This window comes from Leptopilina heterotoma, unplaced genomic scaffold (genome assembly GCF_015476425.1).
Source record: "Leptopilina heterotoma isolate Lh14 unplaced genomic scaffold, ASM1547642v1 Lhet_42, whole genome shotgun sequence".
In the NCBI taxonomy this organism is placed as follows: domain Eukaryota; kingdom Metazoa; phylum Arthropoda; class Insecta; order Hymenoptera; family Figitidae; genus Leptopilina; species Leptopilina heterotoma.
Window position 1 is genome coordinate 1516315 of NW_025111078.1, and position 12010 is coordinate 1528324.

At 31.2% G+C, this 12010-nt stretch overlaps 1 protein-coding gene across 2 annotated transcripts in view; it reads left to right on the plus strand.

Moving 5' to 3' along the window:
• The window catches only part of LOC122506557, a 66514-nt gene that overhangs the window by 23631 nt on the left and 30873 nt on the right, over positions 1–12010 (plus strand). For both annotated transcript variants that reach the window (XM_043618814.1, XM_043618815.1), the window contains 5 exons: positions 4630–4834; positions 4941–5043; positions 5771–6659; positions 6807–7267; positions 7959–8068. In XM_043618814.1, the coding sequence (XP_043474749.1) occupies positions 4630–4834; positions 4941–5043; positions 5771–6659; positions 6807–7267; positions 7959–8068 (1768 nt within the window). The remainder of the gene's footprint in view (positions 1–4629; positions 4835–4940; positions 5044–5770; positions 6660–6806; positions 7268–7958; positions 8069–12010) is intronic.

Below are 12010 nucleotides of genomic sequence, written 5' to 3' on the forward strand. Positions count from 1 at the left end.
AAAAAAATGACATCATTTATTATGTTGAATTATGAAGTCCAGTTTGAAGAAGATTTATTTAAAATTTATTATTTCCGGTAGACAAATATAATTTAAAGTCATTAGATGAATGACTATTATTTTCTCTCCTCCTGTAATTAAGTTTATGATACTCAATGCACATGGCAAGTGCTTCCGATTAAACGCAAGACTGATAACAAATTCAATGCCTAGTTTTATTCGTGTTCACGTGAGCATAACGTTAAATCAGGCCAAATCCCGCATCAAACATATCATATACACATTTATATTTATATATGTTCAAACGTGTTTTATATACAATACGCTTATAGAGAAGCAGGTAAATATTTCCCTAAATTATAAATTTATTTTATTTCTCTTATTTTTTTCTTTTTTTAAATTATTATTATCATTATTATTGTTATTACTATTATTACCATTATTACTATTACTATTTTTATTTTGTTATTATTATTATTATTAGTATTATTTTAGTATTATTATTATTATTATTTTTATTTTCTTATTATTATAATTATTTTTTTTTGTAGTCGGAAGTGAATTACTATTATTATTATTATTGTTGTTGTTATTATCATTATTATTATTATTATTAATAATATTATTATTAATTATTATTTCTCCAATATTGTCATTGAAGAAAGACCATAATTTAGCTTTATTTCGCTTGTGAGCGAATTTTCATGCCATCTAGGCGGCAATCTAAAGAACTTTTAGGCGCGAAATTCAAAAATATATTTTTTTTTTTTGTCTTTTTCGTGTAGAATTATAAATACAACATTAAAATAATATTTAAAAACAAGTTTTGTTGGAAAAATAGACAATTATATTAATATAATATATTAACAATTAATATTTATTAATTATTATTATTATTAATATTCTTAAAAGTTGATTTTAAGAAATTTTTCAAGAACTAAAGAAATGTGATTTTTTTTCAAAAAGGTGAAAACTATATTTCTATAGATAAATATTTAATTTAATTCTATTTCTTATTTCTTTTATCAATTTTTGATATTGCAAAGCTTCAAGTATATTATCAATTATTTTCTTTCCTTCTTTTTTTTTTTTTTTGATTGAAATTGATTCAATTTCCATGTGGAATTAGGTCATGATGATTATATACAAGTATAAAATTGTATATATACCCAGAGAAAGGAGATAAGAAATATAATGCTTCTTAAACTTTGCTTTCATTTGAAGCACCTTCGTTTTAAATTTATAAGAACAATATTTGTTCATATGTTATAACATTTTATGTATTTCTATACACTTAACCCGAACGCCCAGATAGAAATTTTTTAAAATAAATTCTTAATTTTTTTTTTCAAGAAAAAAAAATTTATTTAAAAGTACTTTTTTTCATAGAAAAAGTATTTAGAGTATTTTTTCTTTTTGAAAAAAAATATATTTAGAGTATTTTTTCATAGAAAATAATATTTAGAGTATTGACACTTAACTATCTAAACTATCTATTTTTTTATAGAAAAAACTATTTGGAGTATTTTTTTTTCATAGAAAAAAATATTTATAGTATTTTTTTCATAGAAAAAAATATTTATAGTATTTTTTCTTCTTGAAAAAAATATATTTAGAGTATTTTTTCTTCTCGAAAATAAATATATTTTGAGTATTTTATTTTTTCATAGAAAAAAATATTTAGAGTATTTTTTTATAAAAAAAAATACAGTATTTTTTCTTTTTAAAAAAAATACAGGTAGATAATTGTTTTCATAGAAAAAAATATAGTCAAAGTATTGTTATTGTTTCATAGAAAAGAATGTATTTAGAGTATTTTTTTCTTCTTGCGAAAAAATAAATATTTGGAATATTTCTTTTTATATTTTTCTTTCAGTATCTAATATATGGAAAAAAATAGAAAAAGTTTTTAAAATTATTGAGAATACACTGTGAGAAAATAAGATAAAATCATAGGTTCAGACTTTTACACGTATGTCAAGTCATGTTCTCAAAGAAAGAATGAGAAAAAAAAATAATAAATAAATAAATAAATACATAACAAGATTCCAGAAATACAATCGATTGCATAAGCGTTCTTGGCATTATTTTCATTCATTTTATTGTTTCCATTATTAATGTCAATTTCTTCTAATCGCATTTTTATTTTTTTACTTATAAATAGCATTTATATAGTGTACCTATAGAAATAAACATAACTCTTGGCGAATTAATTTTTACATTTCTGATGATAGAAATATTTAACGAAATTAAAATTTAAAATTAAAATTAATAAATTAAAATTTTAAATTTATAAATTTAAAAATATTATTAATAATATAATTTTTTTTTTCAATTTTTTATATAATAATATTGTTTATTACAATATTTACTTTTTTAAAATAAAATATTCACTATTTTTAGGGTTTCGTTGCCTAGGGCGTTCGTAGATCCTAACGGCCCCCTAGGGGGGGGCGTTACGTTACGATAATGATCGTTGCTATGGTTTACAATTTTTTTTTATTATTTATTTTTTTGTTCTTTTAGGCCACGAAACCCTAAGATATAGGCTTTTTGCTCCAGCTTCTCTTACTAATTTTTTTTCTATAGTATTTATTATTTTTCTATATAATATAATTATAGAATATTTATAGTATAACTAAATAAACCGAAACTTAGCAATATTTCAAAAAAAAAAAAATTAAAAATATTATTTAGTGAAAATTGAGAAAATAAATAAAATATAGTGTAGAATGAAATACGGTGTATAATTTACATAAATGTATATAAATATTTATATATTATTTGTACATGTATATATATTATATTATAAACATATATAACCGTAAGGAATCAACAATTACTATCACTCAGTTTAAAAGAGATGCCAGTTTGAAACACCTACCTACTTAAGAATTCTTACATTGTTGCACCTACTTAAGACGAAATGGTCACGCGATCATCTAACCGGTATCAATGTCAGCTTTACAAATGTTGCTGTCAGGGTTGCGGTCGACAAACTATTATTATTATTATTTACAAAATTAATTTTATTCTCTAAAACAATTTACCGTTAAATTCAAGCATTCAAGGGTCAAACGATTTTTCATGTTTTCAAAACAAACGATTTATTATCAACCACGTTTTCAACAAAAATAAGATAATTGAAAATTTTTGTTCTTGTTTCCATAAATAAGAATTTTTTAGGCCAATTTCCATCACCACAATCATTAGTTTATTAGTTTTTGTTTCTTATAATTATTTTTAAGCTTAAACTTTAGAGGGTCGGGGTCTCGCTTTTGTTATTAACATCAAAACGAGATTGGCGTATGAAAAGAATTAAAAGCATAAAATTAACTTTAAAGGCACTAACAGGCAGTAATTACATAAACACAATTATTCAATTTACGACGTTTCTTTTTGTATACTTTATTTTGTATTTAATTCTACATTCAACAGAGAGTTTAAGTGTTTGAGAGAATAGAGATTATTATTTTTTTTTACTTTTTAACGCGGTTCGTATAATAATGTGTATAGAATGTAGTTGTCCTTGCATTGTAAGTTGAGAACAATTAACTTTCATATAGTTATTGAAGTAGCATCTCATATTTTACTGTATCATGACGCGATATACAATTATGCAAGCGCACATTATATCGAAAGCTGCTTATCATCTAATTAATTAATGGCCAATTCTTATTCGCAGAAAAGTCGCCTGCACGCCATTAATATTTTATGCAATGTCTCAAAATGTCGACTTTCTAATAATTTTTTTAATCATCATTGGTATTACAAACTTTCCTGAATATTTAAATTATAAATTTTCGCCTAAATCTTTAAAGATTTCCTTAAAACTTTTCTGAACATGTAAATTTTTGCCTAAATCTATAATGATTTAGGCGAAAGTTTAATTTAAATGTTCAGGAAAGTTTCACGATAAACATTAACTGAAGTGGGGCATTTAAATCTTTACACAATTTTGACTAAACTTTGCAATACTCCGAAGTTTGCAAGGCAATCTTTAATAAATTTTTACGAAAGTTACGGTGAAAGTTTTTGGGTGGAACATTTGAAGCTTCCATCAATTTCTGTAAAAAGAATCAGGATAATACAAGTAGCATAATATAATTATACTTTTGGTTTAGGGTCTAAAACAAAATCCCTCAATGGGTGCATTTTTTCGGTTATAATATCCGCTGGCTTTTATTACCACCAGCGTGTAAATGCGTTGAAAATTGTTGTTTAAAGGCAGTAAACGATTTCCGCTGAAAGAATCAGTGTAGCAGAACGTAATGTCGAGTTGGTAAATGAAATGAGCAATATCTGTTACAAAATGTGTTTTTTGATTTGGCATTGAGAAATGAGACTATGAAGTGAAGTAGCTAAGTCTACTGCTTCATCCTCCAGAATGTCCAGGATTGAAGACTATTTTTATTTTTAGACAAACGGACAATGTACTCTTATTTTTTTTTCCACCTAAATATAGTTCACGTAGCTAATTACCATAAAGCTTTCTTTGAGGAAGCAATATTCATCTGATCCTAATGCCAGTCATCCTAATGACCTATCCTAATGATCATAATCCAAAAAATTATTCTGCTCCTGATAGTTTAGATGATTACTAATAAATTATTAATTTTCTCATTGCAGAACTCAGCAGAAAGTCGAATTCCAATTCCACGGGCTGTTCGGCCTTCGTTTCTGCCAAAACTAAGAGCGAACAAATTAGCCTCCGGTCATAGACGTTCAGCAATTATTTCCGGTTATCCGCATGTTAATAGTTACGAGAACGACAATACAACTACACCAAAAGTGAAAACCATCAAGAGAGCTGCTTCTACACCTGCTGCTGAAGGTAAACATTCACTCCTAACTTCTTCTTCCACAAGTGTCTCTTGGAACTCTTCAGAATATTTCCATCATTCCAAAAAAAAATGCTAAAGTTCCATTTTCATTTGCAGGGAAATCAGATGGAACGTATAAGACTTCTTGCACCTGGAGTGCAGACAATAATGATGATGAACGTTTGGAACGTCTCAGCAATGAAAAGCTGGACTTTCTCGGGTAAGTTCCCTTTTATTTTTAGTAGAACAGACAAATTTTTTCTGCCAGGGAATCCGGGGTAGAAATATTTACCAATCCGTTGTTGTTGTAATCCTCCGATCTGTTTGCGGATCTATGTAATTAAAAATATTTGTTTCCCCCTGAATCTAAAGCATTTCGTCGATTTATTTTTTATGGAAGTAGTCTAGAATTCATCCCATGATCTATCGTGATGAATCTGGAGCATTTTGCGTAATAAATTTTACCGGGCCTTGTACCGTTTAAGTAACTTTATTTATTTGCATTGACGACGTTTTGATACATTTAGTATTGGGAGCATTTTGTGGAATTATTATTTTACGGAAGTAGTTTAGAATTCATTCCATGATCTATAGTGACGAATTGGGAGGTTTAGCTCGGTTAGTCCGAAGTGCACCTCGAGCCAAGTCGGTAGACGAACTGACGGAAAAGACTGAGCGCGCGGGTTATATAGTCGCGAAGAGAGCGAATGGAGGGGGAAGGGAAGCGGCGCGAGTCTCGTGCGCACTGGTCAGTCTCTCTCCACCCTACGAGCTGTTCGCGACTACGATGGCTGTACTGTACAACTGCTATTGCTATATTATTAAAAAAGTTAGACTTCCGAGAAAAAAAAGTCCGGTAACCATCATACCGCAAGTCCCTTTCTTTAGAATTAACAAACTAAAAACTATCGTTATTCTCTAAATTAATTTGTCTCAAATTTTTGCAGCTTGGTCGAGGATCCCCAGTTGAAGAGACTCGATGACGTCGAGGACAATAATTGCCATCAGGATTTGAATAATCTTGGCGCATTTGGAGATGCGGGTACAGCGTCAGCGCCTCATTATTTAATGCTCCACAAGCAAAATTCCTTCGAGCACGACGAAAGTTTGGGTATTCTGACACCGGATCAAATGCCTGACTTCACAGTGGCTCTCGAAGGTTCAAGAACGCCATCCTGCGAGAATCTCACTGGATCCGCTGGTGGTAAATTAATACGACATTCAGCATTACGTCCATCGGAGGTGCCACTTTCATTGGATGTTGAACCAATAATTGCCGGTTCGATTGAGAGAAGTCCATCACCCGAGGAATTGCCACTTGATCCAAAACCAGCTGAACCAGTGAGATCGGTACTTCCCGTTAGTTTTATAACTTCAATAACAAGTATCACAAGTCTTGAGGCTGGCTATCAAGGCGATGGAGAAAATTCACGACCCGCGAGTCGTGGACCCGAAATCCCTCTAGTTGTCGCACCATCAAATCTCATTGTTGCACCTTGTCGGCAAGATCCAATGACTGATTCCGATTTCTTCACTGAAAGTGACGCGGACGCTCATGAGGAAATAATCAGAGGTGATAGACGAGCGCAAGTGATTGATGGAACGTTATTTTGTGCGCCGGGGGGTAGAATATGTCCTAGTTTTATGGGTGAGGAAATGGACTCGAGTGGTATTTATTCTGATCTCGATAAACGGCAGGACGATCGTCCTAATTGTGAGGAGGTGTTCAGCGAGGATCGCACTCCCGACACTGCGGACACTGAACTCTCGCAAAAGAGTCAACTCTCTCCTAATGTTAAACCCGAACCTGCTCAAATTATCCTAAACTATTTGCAGGTAAATTCTTTCTTGTATTTCTAATTTCAATTCTGTTTCTAAGGGCCAGTTTCACCAACACCGATTAAAAGTTAATCAATGATTAAATTCTTGGTGGAATTAGCCCTGATTCTGATTTATGATTCTAATTCGAACTTTTGATTTTAGGACTCATCCAAGAATGTGCTGGAGGTCAGTAACGATTCAATGGAAACGAGTATGCCGATGGAGGTGACAACCATCGAAGTGGATAGAAATCGTAATCGTCAGATTGAAACTGACGATCAGCAGACAAAGTCGAATAATAAAAATGAAACACCGCCGCACGTGAAGAAATATAAAATGCCAAAACGTAATGTCATTTCGAAAATTAAGGAAATGATTGAATCGGGGCCGAAGGATGAGGGGAAGGAAAGTAGAAGACCCCAGAGGGCACCGAGAAAAAATGGAAGATGGGACGCGGTTATGAATAAAATAGAGGCTGGCAAAAATGAAGCCAGAGCTAGAGTAATGCGAAAGGATGTCAAATCCAGAGTGTTGCAGAATCTCACAAATGCCACAACATCTTCACCAGGAAGAAGAAATTGTGGGGACGCCAACAATAATGCTGGTTCCAATAAAGATAAACGGTACGGGTAGTTATTTTAAAACATTATTTTACCTTTAGTCCGCTATACTCGAAACATTGAATTTTAACTTTTGGACTTTAAAATAGATCATTATATTTTTTTCTAAAAATTTTGTCGATTATTCGAAAAAGTCGACAGTGGCCTAACATCATAAAGAATTCCTTGCGATTGTTGCAATTTTATATAAGAAATGAAATTATTTCCTATATTGCATTGTTGAAGATTTTATCGTTCGGATTCACTTGGGTAATACATGGAAATAAGAATACTGATTGCTGTTAAAGTACAAGAAACTGCCCACGCAAGTTTGAAGATTCTGTTCTTAGATAAACTCTCGGAAAAAAGAATTCCAGTTTCTTTGATATCGTACGGATGTTGCAATATTTATATACAAAGTAACCGTCGAGTCTGGATACAACTCTTTTTTTTAATCCTAAAGTACTTCTATTTCTCATATTAATTCTCATCCATATTTTACCTTTGCAATATTTTTTCCGGGGTAATCTTAAACATTTCTCTCTTCATTGCCATTTCTCTCTACGTCTCTACATTTATTTTCTTTTTCCATTCGTAAAATTATTGCAATCGAAAATTGTTATTCACCACTTCCTTTTATTTAACTGCTATTAATTTTTGAAAGCAAACATTAATTTTGAATTTTAACTAATCTGTGTTTATTTTTATTTCAAAGACGAGGAAGAGGTCGTCAGGAAACTAAATCACCGAATCAGGAGACTGCCCGCAGTTCTGTACGAAGTTCTATGAGTGATTTGAGCAGCGCTCCAGGCAAAGAAGTTCCAAGTAAGTTTTATTATATTTTCACTAGATACCTATAACAAATGATGACTATTCATAAAATTTGCTAATTGCAAGTTGTAGTCGCACGAAAATTCTAGGTCTAAGTTCAACAAAGTGAATGGGGTGAAATAATGCGCCTTTTAAAGGTCAAGACGTTATCTTGAAAATCAATTGAATAGATTACTAGGTCTAGGATTTTGGGTTGGGTCGAAAGTCAGAAGGGCAACAAACTTTAAAAATTAGAAAAAGTCATTAGAGTAGGACTATAAATTTAAAAGGTGAAATTCCAAACTGAGTTTATAGGTTACCTTGATAGTGAGGAATGTAAACGGATTTTAAAATTAGATTTGGTTTGGGAATGTCACTATTGTTATTTATCAATAACTGTTAGATAAAGTTTTCAAGAGCTGAACCGAATAACTAGTTTCAAGAGAATTTAATGAATTTTTAAAAAATTCGTCCGAAATATTGGATCCGCTATTTTGAATTTTGAAAATCTAACATCAGATTCGTTATCAGCGACCCTAAAAACCCCCGAGTAATAATTTTGAAGCGAATCCGTTGAATCTTTAAAAACTCGGCCGCCATATTGGATCCGCCATTTTGAGTTTTGAAAATCTAACATCAGATTCGTTATCAGCGACCCTAACAACCCCCGAGTAACAATTTTGAAGCGAATCCGTTGAATCTTTAAAAACTCGGCTGCCATATTGGATCCGCCATTTTGGATTTTGAAAATCTAACATCAGATTCGTTATCAGCGACCCTATAAACCCCCGAGTAACAATTTTGAAGCTAATCTGTTGAATTTTTAAAAACTCGGCCGCCATATTGGATCCGCCATTTTGAGTTTTGAAAATCTAACATCAGATTCGTTATCAGTGACCCTATAAACCCCCGAGTAACAATTTTGAAGCTAATCTGTTGAATTTTTAAAAACTCGGCCGCCATATTGGATTCGCCATTTTGAATTTTGAAAATCTAACATCAGAAACGTAATCAGCGACCCCTAAAACCTCCCGAGTAACAATTTTAAAGCGAATCTGTTGAATCTTTAAAAATTCGACCGCCATTTTGAATCCGCGATTTGGAATTTTAAAAATCCAATAACAGAAACGGAATAAGCGATTCCAAAAATCGGCGAGTAACAAATTTCAAGCGAATTTTGTGAATTTTTAAGAAAAATATCAGTCATATTGGATCCACCATTTTGAATTTTAAAAATCTAATATCAGATTCGTAATCAGCGACATGAAAAACCCCCGAGTAATAGTTTTGAAGCGAATCCGTTGAATTTTAAATAACACAGCCGCCATATTGGATCCGCCATTTTGAATTTTGTAATTCTGACTTCAAATACATAATCGTTGATATAACTTCAATGATAGAAAGCAAAATAACTACTAACATGTAATATTTGTATTGTTTTTTAGTTTTCCTTTAACAACGATCGCTTGTTTGAAGTTAGAACTGTAAAATTCAAAATGGCGGATCCAATATGGCGGACGAATTTTTAAAGATTCACCTGATTCACTTTAAAATTGTTTCTCGGGGGTTTTTGGGGTCGCTGATTACGAATCTGATGTTGGATTTTCAAAATTCAATATGGCGAATTTAATATGGCAGACGAATTTTCAAAAATTCGTCAAATTTGCTTAGAACTTGTTACTCGGGGGTTTTTGGGGTCGCTGGTTACGAATCTGATATCGGAATTTGAAAATTCAAAATGGCGGATCCAATATGGCGACCGAATCCTCAAAAACTCAACGCAATTACTTAAAAATCGTTGTTCGGGGGTTTTTGGGGTCGCTGGTTACGAATCTAATGTCAAAATTTGACAATTCAAAATGGCGGATCCAATATGGTAATCGAATTTTCAAAAACTCAACGGAATTGTTTAAAAATTGTTACTTTGGGGTTTTCAGGGTCGCTAATTACGTTTCTGATGTTAGATTTTCAAAATTCAAAATGGCGGATCCAATATGGCGGCCGAGTTTTTAAAAATTCAACAGATTAGCTTTAAAATTGTTACTCGGGGGTTTTTGGGGTCGCTGGTTACGAATCTGATATCAGATTTTCAAAATTCAAAATAGCGGATCCAATATGGCGACCGAATCTTAAAAAAATAAACTAATTGGCTTGAAACTTGTTACCCGGGGGTTTTTGCAGTCGCTGATTACAAATCTGATACTAGATTTTAAAAATTCAAAAAGGCAGATTCAATATAAAGACTAAAATTTTTAGAAAACAGTTTTTTTGTACTGTTTTTCGTTAGATTAATAAGATAAGAACATTTTTTGCAGATTATTTCGAAGTAAATAATCTGCAAAAATAGTTTTTCTATGTAATTAAAGAGAAAAAAAAATTACAAAGCAATTAAATTTGAAACTAGATGAACTTTGTTATAATTATAATAATATTTCCCTATATGAAATTCTAAAGATAATGCAAGCAATAAAGATAGGATAATAATAGTTTCGAAAATACTGGATCATATATTATATTTGTAAATGTATTATCGTTCTAAATACTTTAGTAGGTGTTCTTGGTAATATACAAAAGCATTTTCTAGCCTATTAGATAGTTCCCGGCGATATTAAAGCACATGAGAAAACTTGCTCCAAGGTTTAATACCACCCACAGGATGTTAGGAATTTAAAGGTAAAGGGGAATATCGCACCTCAAACATAATTTTAAACATCATTGGCGTAACTTGAGAACTCTTTAAACTATTCACGTTCAAAAAAAAGATTAGATTGTATAGATATATATTCCTTTATTTCATTTTATGAACTCATTTCAAAGAAATATTGTATTTCATGCAGTGCTAAATTGCAATTTACCCCTGGAATTTTTTTTAATGACAGATACTTTTCTCTGGTGATACTAAATTTTTAGAGAGAAATTTCAATAAAGTATTAACTTTTAAAAAGTGGAATTATTTTTTCATGGAAGAATTTTTCGTGTAAATTTTCATGGATGATAAGTTTTGTTTGTTTGTCTTTTTTGGTCGCGGTTTCTTTATTAGTCATCGCTTCCGGCAACAGCGGGCAACAGTCAAAAATAACATGACCACAAAAAAATCCCTTTTGTTCGCGTAAAGAAAAAAAAAATTGAAAAAAAAGGTTTTTTTATCCAACGTGCCACAATATAATCCTAAGCCGGTAAAACCTGACACGATTATAAATTACCTAACGGCAAATATAAAAGAGGAGAAAACTGCGGTAACTTATTTGTAATGATTAATTTTTTTTTTATTCTCTCTTTCTCTCCCCGTCACACAAAACTATAGATATTAGAAATTTAATGATTGATAATATGTTTGTTAAGCGAAGCGTCTCGCAAAATGATATGCCTTTTTTGTTAATTGCTCATTAACTATTTATGGATTCCAGTCTCCTCTTCCGTGATACTTTTATATATATGTATATATCTAGCTTTTGTTATAAAACGAGGAAAGAGTAACACGCGAGGGAAGAAACAGGTTGTTCTATACTGCAGTTGATATCACAAATGAGAACGCACGGAAGAGAAAATTAGTTGGGAAAAAATTTATTCGCTATTAAAAAAATTATTACCGAATAGAAAAGATGTCTGGGAATTTTTGGAACACTTCAAGATTCGAAAATACAGTTTGGGAAATAATTATAATAAAAAATAAATGTTAATTATGATCATAGCTGTTAGGGAAGATCATTGTAAATGATCAAAAAAAAAAAAAATCATTGTCAAAAACTGCCAGCGAATTTCGGCGCAGGGATTGTTCACATTATACCAGGAAGGTCAAACTGACCCTGAGGAGCACGAAGGCCAACAGGATAATTTTTTTTTTTTTCCTTTAAGACAACTCAGATAATGCAGATTTGACTCAAAATTTTGAATTAGAAAAATGGAAATGTTTCCGTTAAAGAAGCGTTTAGAAAAATTTACCTAACATTCAGTAGG